This window comes from Eucalyptus grandis, chromosome 2 (genome assembly GCF_016545825.1).
Source record: "Eucalyptus grandis isolate ANBG69807.140 chromosome 2, ASM1654582v1, whole genome shotgun sequence".
In the NCBI taxonomy this organism is placed as follows: domain Eukaryota; kingdom Viridiplantae; phylum Streptophyta; class Magnoliopsida; order Myrtales; family Myrtaceae; genus Eucalyptus; species Eucalyptus grandis.
Window position 1 is genome coordinate 32,769,687 of NC_052613.1, and position 17,924 is coordinate 32,787,610.

General features: G+C 38.6%; 1 protein-coding gene and 1 long non-coding RNA gene across 2 annotated transcripts; both read right to left on the minus strand.

The window, feature by feature from the left end:
• Positions 1-9,370: 9,370 nt before the first annotated feature.
• On the minus strand, positions 9,371-10,405 carry LOC120290644 (disease resistance protein At4g27190-like). The gene has a single exon (XM_039306995.1). The coding sequence runs from the start codon at positions 10,403-10,405 to the stop codon at positions 9,371-9,373; it is 1,035 nt and encodes a 344-aa protein (XP_039162929.1).
• A 4,129-nt stretch (positions 10,406-14,534) lies between these two features.
• LOC108956436 lies at positions 14,535-16,146 on the minus strand. The gene is made up of 2 exons (XR_723186.3): positions 16,056-16,146; positions 14,535-15,922 (listed from the first exon to the last, which is right to left on the minus strand). It is a non-coding gene; the product is annotated as an uncharacterized LOC108956436 (long non-coding RNA).
• Between the last annotated feature and the right edge of the window lie 1,778 nt (positions 16,147-17,924).

Sequence of the window (17,924 nt, forward strand, 5' to 3'; positions counted from 1 at the left end):
AATTAAATTAACTAGGTATAACCCAGCCATAAGGCACAAGTCGCTATTAGAAGCATGATTATCTATGCAAGGTAATTCAATAATTTTTTTTTTCAAAGTAAAAGATGGGATGATTTCGAAGAATATGAGCTAGAAATAATTAACCGCAAACAATCTTTAAATTTCGAAGAAATTCATAGGTTTGGCTCGGTAAGTATTTGTAAGCATGAAATTTTTGACAATTCCAATTTCCAAGAGAGAATAACAGAACCAACGAAGGCAATTGCAAAGAGCTAGAATTGAGGATTGTACCTTTTCAAAAGAAAAGAGTGCAGGTTGATTCTCACTAGTACTTGTACCTTGACAACTTTGGAATTCACAAGTAAATGAGAATGACCTCATCTTGCCACAGTGTCTTACTTGCAATTTCTTCAAGAGTGGCTGTGTTGAAGTATGACTATTCCTATAGAAGCTCCTCAAACCCGGCAACTCCAGTAATTTTAGATCGGTTAATCGCGGAAAGAAGAGATCCCTTGCATTCATCTCTACTCCATCTTCCTCCACAATAATTTCTTGCACCCCACACTCCCGTACTAAAAGTTCTTCGAGTTGTGTCATACTTTTTGCCACCGAGTTTGGGAATAAACTTTTGAGCATCTCACACTCAACAATCTCCATGCATCGGAAGCGTCCAAAGGTAAGACCTCCTTGAGGATGTCCACTCCACATGTGCTTCATTTTTGGGAGCCGTGTTAGAACTAATTCTCTCAATTGAAAAGTGCTTGTGGGACAAGTTTTGCTAAAATTGAACTCTTGGACGTGAAATACCACTTCTAGGGACCCACAATTGGTTACACTTATCTTCTCTAGGTTTTGAAATCTTGTGAGCATAGTATAAGATGAAAATATGGATGAAAGTTTCTCACAATACTTCACTACTAGTGTCTTGAGTTTGCTAAAGGCATTTGAAGTAAGATCATCAAGCCATATCCTCTCCAAGTTATTCATGTGCAAGATCTCCATCGACTCTATATTAGGAAACTTAACCTGTTATTTTTCAATTAAATTATGAGAGCCGATTCTCTATTCCCATGAAAAAAGAAGAAGGGAAAACTGTAATTTCAAGAAGAAGGAAAATCACTAAACAAGCATAATCAATAGGATAGAAAAAAAAAATACTAGACTCACGATTTTTTAGTAGATGCCACCCCTAAAATCCATTCCCCTATCATATTATTTTTTAGTAGAAATCATATATTCATCTAATAGATATCAAGCATTATGTTTGAAATGTAGCATAATCCATAACCACCTAACTTAGACAAGCATAATCATGTCACACGTCGGATGTTTCCCACAGACCTCAAATTTAGCCTATCTAAATTCCTCAAATGTACTCTCCAATTTCTTTGAACCATTTAAAAAATATAGCTTGTGCATTGTAGGGTGTTGATACAAAAACCAATTAGCACAAATCAATGCTTCATGAATCTTGCACTTCAAAATTTTCTTCGACAAAATATAGACTTCAAGAAAACATGACATACCAACCCCAAAAAAAAAAAAAAAACCACAACATAAACCAAAGAAAGAAATCCAGCAATTAATCAAAAGATGGTAGGGTGTAGGTATGTACTATTCAATTTTGATGTAGGACGGGATGCTCCACCATTAGCTGATTTGTTTCTTTATTTATTTTAGTTATTCAATATTATCGAAGATTAAGGAAATTTATCTTGATTATTTCTCTTAATAGGTGCCTACAAAATAAATAGATTGATTTGGTTACTAAGTTTGCCTATATGACGTGTCTTTTTGCCGGCATGGATTGGCCCTTCTATCTCTTTCATCTCTCTCTAGTTTCTCTCTCTCTCTTTTTTCCCCTTATTATCTTATTTTCCTCCATTTTCTACAAATCTAAACCTAACATTCTTCATGCTTTCATTCAGCACTAGTTGGTAATGGATTTAGATATGTTCTTCATCAATTGGTATCTAAGTTGGATCTCTTCAACATTTAATTGGTATCAAAACATTGCTTCGTGCATGTGATATTGTCGTGCGCTGATACTAGACCAAAGGCCAACGCTTTGGTTTTCATTTTCGTTACTATGGTTGCAATTTTGATATGATATGATCATGAAGATATATGGCATTGATGTCTATTGAAACTTCAGCCACCATTTTTACTGGTTTGGAGCCACTCTATGCTTGGTCTAATTAGCTCTTTGAAAAATCTTGCAATATTTATTAAATCTGTTATTCTAAATTTTGAAAAGAGTAGGGGTTATCGCTAGTATTACTTCGTAAGATTACGATTATAAGGATTACAATGTTATTATAATAGTGTTGATTGTTAGGAGTAATACGATTATTACCATCCTTATGATTATTATGAATCCATAATGATCCCGAAGAGAAAAAAATATGTTTAACGATATGAGAGAAAATTTCAACAATTTTAATGAGAATTGGATAGATTCAATCAACAAGTGTAAGTGAGACATGAAAATGGTCCAAAATCATTTGCCAATGAGCTAAATGACATGGAAAATATTCTCAATGTCTTGAAGAATTGAATAAGGATCTCTACTTTTGAGAATAGTGAAGTGAGTAGTAAAATTCAACAAATAATTTGGATGAAATTATTGAAACACCTTCTGAAATTTAATAAATTCAGAAATGTAATTTCTCCAATTGATGATTCACAGGAGAAAAATTTGTGATGCTAAAATTTGTTCTATAATACTTCATATAGCCTTATACTCCCTAGGTACATATCCAAATCAGGCACTCTGCATGTAGCGAAGATTCTTTGTAAGGCAAAATTTGTGGTATTACTATTATTTCTTACTCACAGGAAGAGCCACCGGAGAAAGGACTTGACTTCATTTCGGTGGGGGAGATTGATGTATGACATGACTCTCCAACCAATTTGCTGATTTGTATCTTCAATTAGTTTATTAAATTTGATACTATTAAAAATTTAAGATACTTATCTTGATTTATTTCTCTTATTTTAGATATGCTTACTTGGTTTGAACTCTTGTTTACCTATAAATATTGACCTAGATACTCGTTTTCTTTAGTTTTGAGGATAAATTCATTGACTAATGAGTTCCCCTACGGCATCTCTCTCTCTCTCTCTCCTTCCCCCCCCAGCTATTTTGGCTACATGATTTCCCTTCAATTTTTGTGATGTGCAGCTCTTCTAACTTTGGAAATGCAAGCCACCAAAAATATGCAAAATCGTTTAAGGACAAAGCACTAAAAACAAAGTAAAATAACATATAAGATAAATCGAGAGATGATACCTTCTCATCAAATAGAGGATGTAACCCATCACTAGCACAACTCACTGAGCAGAAACTAATCAAACTCTCAAGGTCACCAAGCTTGAGTGTGCTTAATTGACGGAACTTCAAAGTCTCTAAGGTTTTCCATTTTCCTTCTTCCATCACAATTATGCCCCGCAGGTTATTGCAATAGGAAACATCAAGCACCACAAGTTTATCGAGAATTTTAGCCATGGCACTTGAGAAGAGATATGGCAAACTGTGACAACCCCTCACGTTCACTTCCATCAAACTAGGAAATGCCAAGGTGACTTTGCAGTCACTCTCCAAAATGTCTCTCAGCCTTGATAGATTCAACAATGTCAATTCTCTTAATGCAGGGAGGACCAATGGCTTTTGCCTTTTCTCAACGCTGAGACTTATGGGTTCAAATAATGCTTCCAAGGACGGACACCCGACTGCCTTAATTTTATTCAGGCTCTGCAACATATCCACTGAATTTGACGAAAAAAAAAACATGTGACAAATTTTCACAAAGTTCAATAGTGAGGGATGCAAGTTTGCTAAAGGACTGTCTGTGGAGCTGATTGTGCCATATCCTCTTTAATTGGCACATGGACGAAAGCTTCAATTCCACCAAGCTTGGAAAAAGAACCTACGTAAAAACATTGTATGTAGAATGACTGAAATATTTGGTATATAATTTTATTATGCCGAAACTCATGGGCAAGGGGAAACTTTGGGAATGAACAGCAGTGAGTTTGTTTTTCCACCGTGAAGTGCCAATCTTTTGGTACAGAATAATGATCCAATTTCTACTAGATTGCTTCACTAACTAGAACTAGAAGAATGAAACTAGAAGAATGATTAATAGAAAAATACTATAGATGCTTACCTTTTCATTGAAGAAGCCAGGCAAGGATAAGCTAGAGTTGATACAACCAAATGCTTGTTGTAAACCTGTATCATTTGTCATCAACTGTTGCCTTCCTTCGAATGAAGAAAATGTCATCATTTTGGGGCACTTGGATAATGTCAGTCTTGTTAAGGATGGAAAGTGAATACAATACTTTCCATAAGAGAATGTCTTGAGATTTGGCAATTCCACAAGAGACAAGGAGGTTAACGAAGGAAACTCTAAAGTGTCGGTGGTTGTAGCTTCCGCTAATTCTTCTTCTTGCACATACATAACTTCTTCCATCAGTGCACAATTTGCTATTTCGATTTCTTTTATCTGCACGAGTGCTTTAGCCATAGAAGAAGAAAAAAGAAACCTCAAGTTCTCACAATTTTGCATCTTCAGTGCCTTTAAGTTTCGAAAGCACAATGCTCTTCTTGGATTCTTGGTCCATATGCATTCCAAATTTGGTAAGCCGCTCAAGGTCAATCTAGTCAATTGACATAGAATCTCAACAGGCCCACTAGTTATCAGTTCCTCAAGGTCGAATACTTCTCGTATTAACTGACATTTTTCAATGGTTATAGCTTCTAAATTTTGTAGCTTTATTAGCTGCAAGGGGTGAATAACACCACGGTCAAAACAATGTTGTTAACTAGAAACTGTGAATACGGGTTGTGTGTGAAATAATAACAGAAGAAATAATCTCTCATAACAGATCTAAGGATAATGGAAGATAAAGCGGGGCAGTGATTTTGAATGTTCCCTTATTCTTCTTTAAAATTATCTACTTTAGACTTACTTATCATTTACCTATTATGTATTTGGACTTTATTATACATATATTAACAAGAATGAATTATTGAGGTTATTGAATTTACCCTCACATTTTGTGCAATCTGCCTAAATTTAGAAATTCGTGACATAGGCTCAATTGATTTTTGATCATTGACTGTAGTCGATACAATATCTCAAACGACAGTGCAAAAACAATCTTAATTATTTTCTCTGGAATTGTTATAAATTAAATTGATAAACTGATAAAAAAAATATACTTTTAATTGATTAGCACGTGTCAGTTGAGCCTGGCATTTTTTCCAAACTATTTCCAAAAAAGAAAAACCTCTCGTCAAGAGAGTAAAAGTAAAATGTTATTATAAATTTATGAGAGAAATACTAAAGTAGTCCTAAGGTTTTACTGTACCCATGCATAGCACTAAAAGATCCATTATTTTCTCGTATTGATGTAAAGCGGAATAGATGCCACATCGACCAAATGTTAGAAAAAGGGTTCATCTCCATAAGATCCATTGGTGGCTGTAATATCCATGAATTGGTCATAAGTCATAACAGCACCATATGGTCATCAAAGTCAATTTCATCAAAGCATTTAGTTCTAAAACATGAGGACCCAAGATACGCTTCCTCGTCATAAAAAAGTTCCTTACTTTATGTAGAAAGTAGAAAGTTTTAGTCATGTGGCCAAGAAAAAGAATTGATTAATTTGATAATGATTTTAACCGAGTATAACGCTTCTGTGGCTTGGGTCACTTGATAAACATAATTATAAAAAATAATTAGAAAAGGGTTTCCAATTTTTATTTTATACTAACAGAATAGATACAAAATTTGATGATTCCGAACAATAGTGCACAAATGAATGCTAGATGTGTTTCTAGTTTATACTTTCAAGCGACATTCTATTTCAGAAAAAATAGATTTTTGCGGTAAATTTGTTCACTACAGAAAGGTCCACAGCTCACATAAATTAGGAAAAAAAAAATTAATTGTTCCACTAACATCTCAATAAAGTACCAAGAGTAACAAACGCAAATTGGCCTTATTATATATGAATTTTCATTCCATCATCACATAATAGTTCCATCAACTAACATATAAGAGTAAAGAAAATTTTATATGATGGAACATTGTGTAGAACCACATTTCCACTAAGGTCCGTTCACCTACCCAAACTTTTTATAATTATTGGAACAACAACTTAATCGTCTCAATTGCCTTAGCATTGATGTACTTAAGATGGAAATTGCAAAATAATTTAATGTAATCAATTGATCTGGATGTTTCTTCCCACATAATCACTAAGTTCAATTCACAGGGATTTTTTTTAGTTCTGCTTTTTCCCCTCTAATCAAGTTGATGTAATAGAATCTTACAATTTTCCATAATTACTAAATGAAGGTCATGCAAGTTATATAGGTCTTATATACCTTCTTTAAGTTACAATTATATCCATAAATGTATGTGTATATACTTCACCATAAAGCAATGACAAACTTTTAGACTATTTAAAAAATTGATACATTACATGGTGCTTCTTTAACTATGTTGATAACATAACACATAAAAAATGGGTAACTAATATGGATGTTTTTATGCATTCACATATCACATAGCAATTACATTTGAAAAATAAAATCACTATTTTGTCTTAATTGAAAGAATCTGTATTAGACTCCTCTAGAATACCCATGCATATAATTTCATTTACTATAAAATGCAAAACGTATCACACCAGTACTCACCCACATATCAAATTGAGATAACTCTGAAGTCAATATTCCAATGTGTTTATAAATCAAATGTTTAAGTTATTACAGTCAAAGAAAATCAATAGTTTTTAGCACAAAATACTAATCGATTCAACTGTTGGTAAATAAATTTTTCATCTAGTTGATAAATGCGTACTACTTTATCAAATTACACAAAAGTCCTTAGATTATATCTCCAAAGTAAATATTTCAACAAGTCAATACTTTTTTAAGTCGGCACAACGCGTGGGAACTAAATTAAATGAAGGCAATGTTCATATTTGTAACTCATGGATCTCAAGAGTAGGTAGAGAAAGTATTCTCCAATTAGGATGGCATGGATGGAGGAAAATATGACCATTTTAGAAAATATGAAATTTACCTGTTGTTTGTCGAAGAGTACGACAGAATGGTCCATAGTTTTACAAAAGGACGTGCGGACCTCTCAAGTGCCTTAACTTTGCCCAAAGGGACACTTAAGTGCCATAACTTACGAAAGGTACACTTAAGTGCCAAAATCGGAGTAAAAGAGATCACTTGAGTGCCAATCCGCCAAAATCCGGCCAAAACGCCAACGTGGCGTTTTTCCGGGCGAAGGCGGCCAAAACGGCGCCGTTTTGCACGTTGACGTGGCCAAAACGGCGTCGTTTTGACTGACGTGGAACAAAATAAATAAATAAATAATTTAATTTAATTTAAAATTAAATTTAGTTAAAATATTTTAAAAAATAATATTTAAAAATTTAAAAAAATTTAAAAAAATTATAAAAAAAAAAAAAAAAAGAAAAGGAACAGGGGAGGCGGCCGAGGATCAGCCCCCCGCCCGCCCGCGCCCGCCCCGCCGGAAGAGCCGGCGACCCGGTCGACCGGCGGCGAGGGCTCGCGAGCCCTCGCCGCTGGATCCGGGCGAGGGCCGCGAGCCTCGCCGGATGATTCGGGCGAGGGCTCGCGGCCCGCCGCTGGATCGGGCGAGGGCTCGCGGCCCTCGCCGGTCGACCGGCGAGGGCTCGCGAGCCTCGCCGCGGATCTGGCGGGCCGCGAGCCCTCGCCGCTAGATCCGGCGAGGGCTCGCGGCCCTCGCCGGTCGACCGGCGGCGAGGGCTCGCGAGCCTCGCCGCCGGATCCGGGCGAGGGCTCGCGCCCTCGCCGGCGACCGGGCGGCGAGGGTCGGCGGCTCGCCCGGCCGGCCAAGGCCGCCGCCCGCCGGGGGCGACCCGGCGGGCGGAGGCCCTTGGCCCGGCCGGCGAGGGCCGCCGACTCGCCGGATCCGGGCGAGGGCCGCGACCTCGCCCCAGATCGGGCGAGGGCTCGCGAGCCCTCGCCGCCGGGCCGGCCGGGTCGCCGGCCCCCGGCCAGGCGGCGACCCGGCCGACCCTCCCCCCGCCGCCGCCGGCCCTTCCCGGCGGCGGCGGGGCGGGCGGCGGCGGCGGCCGGATCAGCCCTCGCCCGCCTCCCCCATTCCCTTTTTTTTTTTTTATTTTTTTTTTTTTTTTAATTTTTTAAAAATATTTTTAAAGGTTTTTAAAGTTTTTTAAAATATTTTAAATAAATTTAATTTTAAAATTATTATTTTTAAATATTTTAACTAAATTTAATTTTAAAATTAATTTAATTAATTTTTTAATTTTCTTTTTTGCCACGTCGGCCCAAAACGACGCCGTTTTGGCCACGCGCCGTGCAAAACGGCGTCGTTTTGGGCGCGCTTCACCGGAAATACGCCACGTTGGCGTTTTGGCCGGACTTTGGCGGAGTGGCACTCAAGTGATCCGTTTTTTTTCGAATTTGGCACTTAAGTGTACCTTCGTAAGTTATGGCACTTAAGTGTCCCTTTGGCCAAAGTTATGGCACTTGAAGCGTTCTTTTGCCTTTACAAAAGCTTTTCATCTCTGGCAAGTTTCGTAATGTTAACCTACGCAAATTGTATGACTTCACTTTGGGATCAACATCCATTTCGTCTCCGTCTTCGTCTGCCTCGGCATTTACGACAATATGCTTTATCAAGTGACAGTTACTTATTTCAATCTCTTCTAGCTGCAAGAAGTTTCTTATCATGGAGTAAGGAAACAGATATTTGATTCCACTACAGCTAACCATTTTCAAAATCTTTAATTTGCTGAAGGATTCTAGGGCAAGGCGACCGCAACAAATCTTCTCCAAGTTGTTTAGATTCTCGAGAAACAACGATTCCAATCTCATAAATGTGGTGCACTGGATATCCTCTGTGGATTGAACAACGTACTGAAGTGAGGGGCTATTTTGTATGTGAAGATGCTTCAATTCCTGAAAACCTTCGAAGCACAAATTGTGTATGCTGTGATTATCTTGCAATCCTGTCAAGTTGAGATATTCTGTTCTTTGCAAACATCTCCGCACCCACTCTTCACTAAGAAGATTGCCCGAATCTAGCTTGAGTTTTAAGGTTCTGGATTCATTGTATTTATCTGACCGATCCCAAATGTCCCCAATTAGGATTTTATACTTATTTAGTTTCCCAAATGGTAGGTCTCTTGAGAGATTGGCTGAACGAGGAATGGCAATGTATAAAGTGCTCAACTTATTCATGTTCTTAAACTCAGCCAGGCTAGCGTTGCTTCGCAGGGTTTTATCCTCGGCCTCCCACTTATCAAAACTGTCTTCCATATACAGTTCTTATAAATTAACCAAGCTTTCAAGCATGCCAGGTTCAATAACTTTGAGCGTTAAACACCATGTAAGGTCCAAAAATCTCAATTTTGTTAGTTCACCCATTTCTTTGGGAAGCCGAGCAATTGTAGATCCGATAATACTTAGGAATTGTAATCCTTTCAGCTTTCCAAGAGCAGTCACATCCTCCAGATGGCATTGATCAAGACATAGTGACGTGAGATTTTCCAGGAACTCCATCGACAAAGGTAGAGACGTAAAAGATAAGCCAGTCAAGTCCAAGACTTGGAGCTTCTCCATAGATTCGAAAAATGACTCGGGCACTTTGAGAGATCGGTTGTGTTCAAGTAATAGAAAAATCATCATGTTTGGGCAGTCCAATTTTTCAGGAAGTTCATCAATGTCAACACAATCGAAGGACATTGCAGTGCATTTTCTGAGATCATACTTTGACCATCCTTTAAACCCAAAATCCTTTCTCTCGACCAAGGCGTTCCATTCCGTGTCAATAATTTTGTCATGCATAGAGATGGCCACATCAATAAATAAGTCATGCATGCTCAAATAGTCCTGCTTACCACTGCCTAGCAACAAAGAAGAGTCAAGTAGGCGACGTTGATCCATAATCAACCTATCTCTAGCGACTTCGATGGTCTTGCTGAATTTTTTATATAAACCCAAACCCATGTAGTAGATAAGGGTATCCCTTTGCCAAAGTTCTCGAGAGAATAGAGCATGAACCAAGAACAATGCTTTGATCCTCTCATCTTTTAGGTCATTGTAATTAAGTTCTACTATTGATTTTACATCAGACCCTTCTTTATTGGTCGAAGCATCCCTCCATTCAGGCAAATTTCCACGCTTCAACCTTTTAGCCACCGAGAGAATCAAAAGAGGCAAGCCTCCACAATTCTCGACCACTTTATCCACCAAGATCTTAAATTCAAGGTCGTTAACCCTGTCCCCCACTGTTCTTTCAAAAAGTATACGTGCTTCTCCATGCTTTAACTCATTGAGTTGAAATTCTTGATCAGAGCCCATCTCAGTGTACAAAACATGTCGGTATCTAGATGTTAGTAATAGCTTGCAGCCTCTTACTTTATTATCGTATCAGCAAGGAATTCCAACTTCCTTCAACTCTAACTTTGTCCACAAATTATCTAAAATTATGAGAATTCTTTTTCTCAGAATTTTCCTTTAACCTCTTGCACAAAAGGTCTGCTCTCCCATAAGCAGTTTCCTGATTCACTAGATTTAGGCCTAGTGCATAAGCAATTTCTCCCTGGATTCTTTTTAAATCTGGATTTAGTGATACATTTGTCGTGGCAACCACATCAAATAAATGCTCTTCCTTAACTTGCCTTTCCACATCCTCCATAAGCTTGGACTTGCCAACCCCACCTGGTCCATACACCCCAATCACACAGACCTTGTCATCAGTTATAGCCTTAATTACATCCTCTATGACTGAAGCCCTCGACACCAGGACATCTTCCTTCCTTTGAGCAGATCTTGCTGTAGAAGTGGCAGCAGTGACGATTCCTATGGGAGTATTCGCATAATAGACCTTCTGAAAGATATCATTTTTGCTTTTATTATGGAGTCCTTGAATGACTTGAGTCATCTTCTTCACCTTCTTGCCAATTGGATGGCGCACCATGGGGTTGGGAAGCCACCCACGGAAACAAGCATCTTTTGCACTTTCATTACGTTTTAGCAGGTTATCTGCCTTCTCAGTCTCCTCCTTCACGCTCTTCAACCAATTCTCAACATCCACGTGTATAAGTTTTCCGTCATACACGGCTTCATCGACGGAGCTTTGTACCCTTTGCCTTGCAGTCTCTAGTCCTTTGACTCCATTTTTGAGTTCTTCAATGTAGCTCTTGTAGCACAGCACGTACTCAAATTGCCGTCCAATGGGAGCAAACAGGCACTTGCCAAGTTTAGACAAAAGATTCGACGCAACGGGGTAAGCGATTGCCTCAGCCATAATCTCTTCTTTAATTTTTCAAATTCCCCCCCCTTTCTTTCCTCTTCTTGTTGCCTCCTTTTATTGGTCGCTTAAACAAATGGGTGCGGAGAAAACTGAGGTGAGAACAGAACTAATCAGTTAGAATTGTGAAACAAAACCAGAGTGAGAGAGAGAGAGAGAGAGAGAGAGAGCAAGAGAGCGACTGGAGTGTACGGAAGCAGAAGCGATGTAAATAAACAGAGACTAAGGAATGTCAGCAACTAAGAACGCAGAGTTAGTTAGAAAACACTTGGTCGCTCAATGATGGCTCACTGCGCTCCGTGCACCCAAGTAACACGTTACTGGTTTACATGGAGAACTTGCGAATGATCTCATGTGGACGAGGAAACACGTTTCTGCTCCAACATGTGCACTAGAAGCCTAATATTATTATTATTATTTTTAATTTTTTGTTCCTATTGTCCGTGTTATCTGTCATACTAGTTCAACAGTTGTCGTTTCTTTTGAAAATTGACAATCAGAATCATTTAGAACTTTTTCTCAATATTTCAAAGCTTAAAACGTTTCTTTTCATTTTCATGATTTTACAAGAAAGCAGTAAGTAGAGGTTACAAATCAAAAGATGCCAAGCACTTCTTAGAGAGCTACTAATTGTTTTGATGATTCTATCATCCACCACTTGTTTTGATAGCCTGTGCTTCTTAGAGCTTAACAGATGCTATGTCAACCATAAATTTAAAGATAATTTCTTTAAAATGACCACATCCAAATGTGAGAAATTCTAAATTAAAGTATAACATTGCTTCAAGTAAAAATTTTGATGCTTACTTTATTTTAAATAAAATAAATAGGGTGGGGCTATTTTTATCCCCTCTTTGGCTTGGGACAAATATTTTATTTGATCAAAATAGCCTCCTATGTTTTAATAGCCGGTGTTCTTAGAGCTTAATAGATGCTGTGTTAATCATAAATTAAAAGATAATTTCTTTAAAATGGCCACATCCAAATGTGAGAAATTCTAAATTAAAGTATAACATTGCTCCAAGTAAAAATTTTGAAGCTTGCTTTATTTTAAATAAAATAAATAGGGTGGGGCTATTGTTATCCCCTCTTTGGCTGGGGACAAATATTTTATTTGATTAAAATAACCTTTTATGTTTGGAAACAAGGTGAATCACCATTTTACCCTACTTTTTTTCTCTCTCATGTCCTCTTCACCTTCTACGTTTATTTAAAATCGACTCTGTATCCTTCCATGTTTGAAAACCAATTAATGATCAATTAACCATGCTTTTCATAATTTCTGATGAATCTCGTTTTGTGAAATTATTAAGATTGTAATTTTGGTCCATAAAATATTTCTTTGCTTAGATAGTTAATTCTTCAATGTAGCTTTTTCTACTCAACTTACTCATAATAGGATGATGTGGAGTCATTTTTATATGAAGCACTACTGAGTTTATTGACTTAAATAATGTTTGCATTGTCCTAACTATTTCTATCGCACGTACGCCCACAACACAAATACGCAAATTCATCGTTCATCAATAAAAAAACTTGCAATAGAGTAATTGATTAGTTGATAATTGTATAATACAAGGGGGAAATGATGTGGACAGAAATCATCACTGCGGTTCTGTCCAACTAGCCTAGATCAATAATTGCAAATGACCATTAGACAAACAGGAAAAGACAAGACAACATAAAATCACAACTTTATTGACACACAACTTGGTATTAAGAAATTAATTAGTTGAGAACTAGTGTGTAATATTAGAGGGAAACAAAATGATGAAGAGGAACAGATATCAGCAGGTATCCTGATCCCCCAAAAGCGTCGTACGCCATCCGCTCGACGAGATGCCTAAGCTAGATCTAAAAGTTCGTGTTGAGAAAGTCCGTTCCCGAGCTCCGATCGATCGTCTACTCGCCGTTTGGGTGTCATGCGGATGGTCGAGGCAGAGGAAACGGCGTTGGGGAGGCCTCGGGTCGAGCGGTTTCCATCGGCCATGCCTGGCCAAGCCAAATCTCGGCTGAAGTAGGGGAAGCCGAGCTGGTTCTTGGCTGCCGACGGTGGTCGGCCGAGAACTGGCCCTCGGCCTGGGCTGGCCGAGACGTCCCGGACTGGGCGCGTGGCTAGCCCGAGGCGAGCGGTGCCACTCGCGCGGCCGCCCCGCGGGGCGAGGTCGACAGAGCGCCGCGAGAGGCTGGGAAAGGAGAGCAAGTCGGGTCTACCTGGGTACCGAGTCGGATCCGGGGGTTAGGTCTTTAGGGTTTGGTATTCGGGCTGGGATGATTTAGGCATATTGGGCTTATTCTTCTCTGATGGGCCAGGCTTAGTTTATTTTGTTTTTAAAGGGTCGGGCCTTTCTCTCTAAGCCGGACTGGGCCCGCGTTTCAGGCCCATATGGGCCGCTGGTTGGGGACTCGGGTCGGTTCCAACACGGGTTTTTTTGTATATCATAATATTATTTTAATATTAAAAAATATATTTTATTAAAAAATCAGAAGAATTTTATTTTTTCTAAAAAATTAGCAAAAGGCTTAAAAATGGCTTCCGAGTGTTTTTCTCTTGAAAATGCATGAAAAAGGAAAAAATCAAACCATGATGTTTAAAAATGGCTTTTAGTTAATTAACTGGTGTAATTAATTTTTCAACCCTAATTTCTTTGATTGTGCAAAAGTTAACTATTTCTTTCAATATTTTACTAGGGCTTCTAATAAATTAACTACAAATTGATTGATGGTGAACATAATCCAACTAAGTGCATTAGGGAGAGTTTGAAGATATTGTGACAACTAAGTGAGATTTTGTAAGATCATTGTCAATTATATAAAAAGCTTAAATATTTAATTATTTGCACATTAGCCTTTGCAGACTATGTTCCCTTGGGAAACTAATTGAGGCGTCAACCACTAGAGTCAAAAAGAGCACCAAGATTTTGACGCAATGGTGGTTGCGGTCATGCCTAACTCGACAAACCCCCGATGCACCCCTTTCTACTCTCTCCACTTCTAGTTTTTATTTTCTTTTTTTCCTTTTCTCTCTGAAAAAAGTCAATTTATTTTGAGTATAAAATTATTATTTTACTTTTTTAATAATAAAAAAGACATGTCAGCTTACATCTAAGAGCCGTTTGTCACATGATTTGCCACGAAGTTCATTTGGATGGAAAAAAATAACGGTAGACATTCGAGTAAGAGTAAGTACATTTTTTTGTGGACATTTGAGAGTTTGGTCATTTTTGTCTTTTTGATATACATACATATGTGTGTACATTATTTTACAAACTAGGAATTTTCATGTTAGGAACCTTCTTGTCCTAAATAAAAGAAAATGAAATAGTTGATTTTTCCTTATGAAATATTTTTTTCTTTTATTAAATGAAAGCATGGAGTAGCTGAACTTTTTAAAGCCAATTAATTCACATAAACGCACGTAAATCATAAAGATGCACATCGAGACTTATCAAATAGTTTTTATAAACATTTTTATAGGAAGAAGAAAAAGGAAAATTCGAGTTAAAGGTTCCTAAAGGTTGAACAAATTTACTGCATAATCTATTCAGGATTGAATGTGGAAAAAACCATGATTTCACAAAACGCTTCAACAATAGCTGCGACACCAGCACTCGTTAGATGGGAGAAAGCTTTCCTCAAAAAGAAGTTTTGAGGCATAATCAAGCAAAAAATATCACCGTATTGTTGCAATTGGAGCTTGTGGGTTGGCAAATTGGATATCATGAGGAGACTACCAATTAATGCTATGATCAACCTTTCAGCGACAAGAAGAAATATGGTCTCATGCTAATAGACGTTCTCAAATGATTGGTTTTTGTTAAAAGACAATTTAATCAACACTTAGGTCTTTGTCTAAAAAAAAAAAACGATACTTTTCTAGAGAGACCCGTAGCCATCGCTTGTAGTGGCAATTTTGGCAAGATGTTGAATAGCATGCCTCGAATTATTTTCTTTAACTCAACCAAAAGATATCGTTCTCTAACACAATTTCCTCAAACCCTTCCCATGTAAGAAGGACGTGTTTTGATTAATAAGCATTAATTCGCATGAGCTTGACATAAGATTCCCCTTTCTCACTTACCATTTGTGGAAAGAGTCTAATATTTCTTTTTCTAAGCTATGATTCGTATAAGATAAAACATAATTGTAAGAGCCGAAGCAATAATTTCTTCAAATAAAGCAGATGGAATTTTAATGAATTAAGAGCGAAGTCGTCCATCAACCAAATCTTATCTATAGATATATGAACTTAAGGTAGGGCCCTTAATTAAAGATTTTCACAAAACCACCTTTAAAAAAAAAAACAAAAACGGATGCCTTATGTTTATTAGGGTTTGATTAGTTGCAGGTTCTTTTACCCATTTTTGTTTCCTCTTCCCTTTTTTAGGTTTATTGGGTTTAATCAATAGAACCAGATAACTGAACAAAGAGGGCGAAAGTGAAACAAGCACTGATAACACATACCAGGAGTGGCTTCAACGTAAGGATGCAAGAGGAGCTGAGATTTCTTGGCTACTAGCTTGTCTGTGAAGATGGATGAAGAGGACCGCAGGCCAAAAGCACTCCTGATAACACTAGAATATAAGTGGAAATATCGGCACAACGCAAAAACAAGTGGACACTCTGGGGGAAGGAAACAGCAGGGAACTGAAAATTCATTTATGAAAAAAAATGTAATTGAGGGAGATGTTACGGTACCTTCAGCTTCGACTTGGAAGGACCAGAGGAAGAAGGGATTCTATGCTCAGTTCTTGCAATGGACCAATGACACACATAATTGCCAAGAATATATTTGAACCAATACGTCTAGAGGGCCAGCGCTTGGTTGGCCATTTTTATAATGAGCACTATTGACTCTACTTTTTGACTTGTTCACTACAAACAGCTTGCCATTAAGAAAATGATTAGTCGGGAAATGATGAGGACACAATTCATCACTATAATTCTGCCAACTGGCCCAGATAAAACAATTGCAAAAGACCATCGGACAATGACAAATGAAACAGGACAACGACCTCAACGTCAATCTTTCTTTCTTTATTCTGGGTGGGGTGGAAAAACGCGGTGTTTCTTGTTCTTTTCCTTTTATTTTCCTTGAGCATGTGCTATCACGACATAAACATAGCAAGTTGCTAAAGAGCGCTGGGCCAGTGACCACGGTGGGTTGGAGTGTCATTTGAAGTTCTCATATAACTGGTGGGCCAAATCTTGTAAAAAAAGATACTATTTTTATGTTAGATGATAAAAATGATGTCATTTTCAAGAAAAGCACGCACTCTTTTTTTACGGACAAGAATAGCCACTATTATTTTTCCGTCTAAACGAGTCTACATGTCAGATAGCACTTATGTAGTAAGTTTTTTTTTTTTTTGGTCAAAATGACATGGCACTTTTTATTATTAAAAAAGTAAGAAAAAAACAAATTTAATGATTTTAATTTCAAATTAAAATTATTTTTATTAAAGACGAAAGAGAAATTAACAGAATCTAAAGCAAATGTCTTATTTTCCTTCTCTTTCTTCCTTTCAAATTGCAGAGAGATTGCAAACATAAAACAAAATCACAGCGAAAAAGAGGCAACGACTGAAGGGGAAGCAAATTATGAATTTCGTGTTATACCTACAACAGAGAGCATGACGGTTTTAGATGAGACAGAGGAGCTGCCATCAATGCACTTTGGATTTGATGCTACAAGATTAGGGTTAGGGTTGGCAATTAGAGGGGCGTAAGCACGAATTTGCTGTCGTCGTTGTCCTCGGGTCTTAATCGGGGTTGAGAGATAGGTCAATGGCTTCCCTTGCCCTAGTTGAGGCAAGGCTTACAAGTGGTCTTGATGGTGATCACCAGCACCACTTATTAGGAGTGTGCAAAAAGAACCGGGATCCGCCCGGATCACGGAACAGACCAGTAACCACTCGGAACCAGCGGTTCTTGACGGAACCGGTCCGGTTCCGGCCCAATTTATGGAAACCGGTGGGTATCGGTTTGGTTCCGATCCATGGGCGGATTTGCCCGCCCGCCCACCCGAACCGAACCAATTAATTTTTAATATTAAAAAATTACTAAAACAAACCCTATATCTCATCTCACCGTCTCTTCGTCTTCGCCCGTGTGTCTCTCTCTCTCTTCCTCGGTTCTTCCTATCGCCATTTTTTATTCCTCCCCGAGCGTCGACGCCGCTGCCACCGCTCCTCCGTCGCGCCGTGATCGCCTTCGCTTCTCTTGCTTTCCATCCAAGCACCACTGTTGTTGCTTCGCCTCCGGCCCCCTCCACCAGCAATCTGATGCCGTTGCAGCCCCTATAGCCGCAACGACCAACACCAGCAGATCCTGAATCGGTCGTTGCGCCTCCGTCGCTGCTCCGCCGCCCCTCCGCGCGATCCTTGCAGCCATTTTGATTCCTCCCCGAGCATTGACGCCGCCGCCACTGCTCCTCCGCCACTGCTGTCCGCCCCTCATGTCGGCCGCCACAACCTCTACTTCGCCCATCGTGACCCGCAACGCCACATATTATTTTGCATAAAGATCGGTTCCATGGATCCACCCAGGAACCGAATCGGACCGGCG

Coding starts and splice junctions, on each gene's coding strand:
- LOC120290644 (XM_039306995.1), bottom strand. CDS start 10,405: ATGGGCTCTGATCAAGAATTTCAACTCAATGAGTTAAAGCATGGAGAA.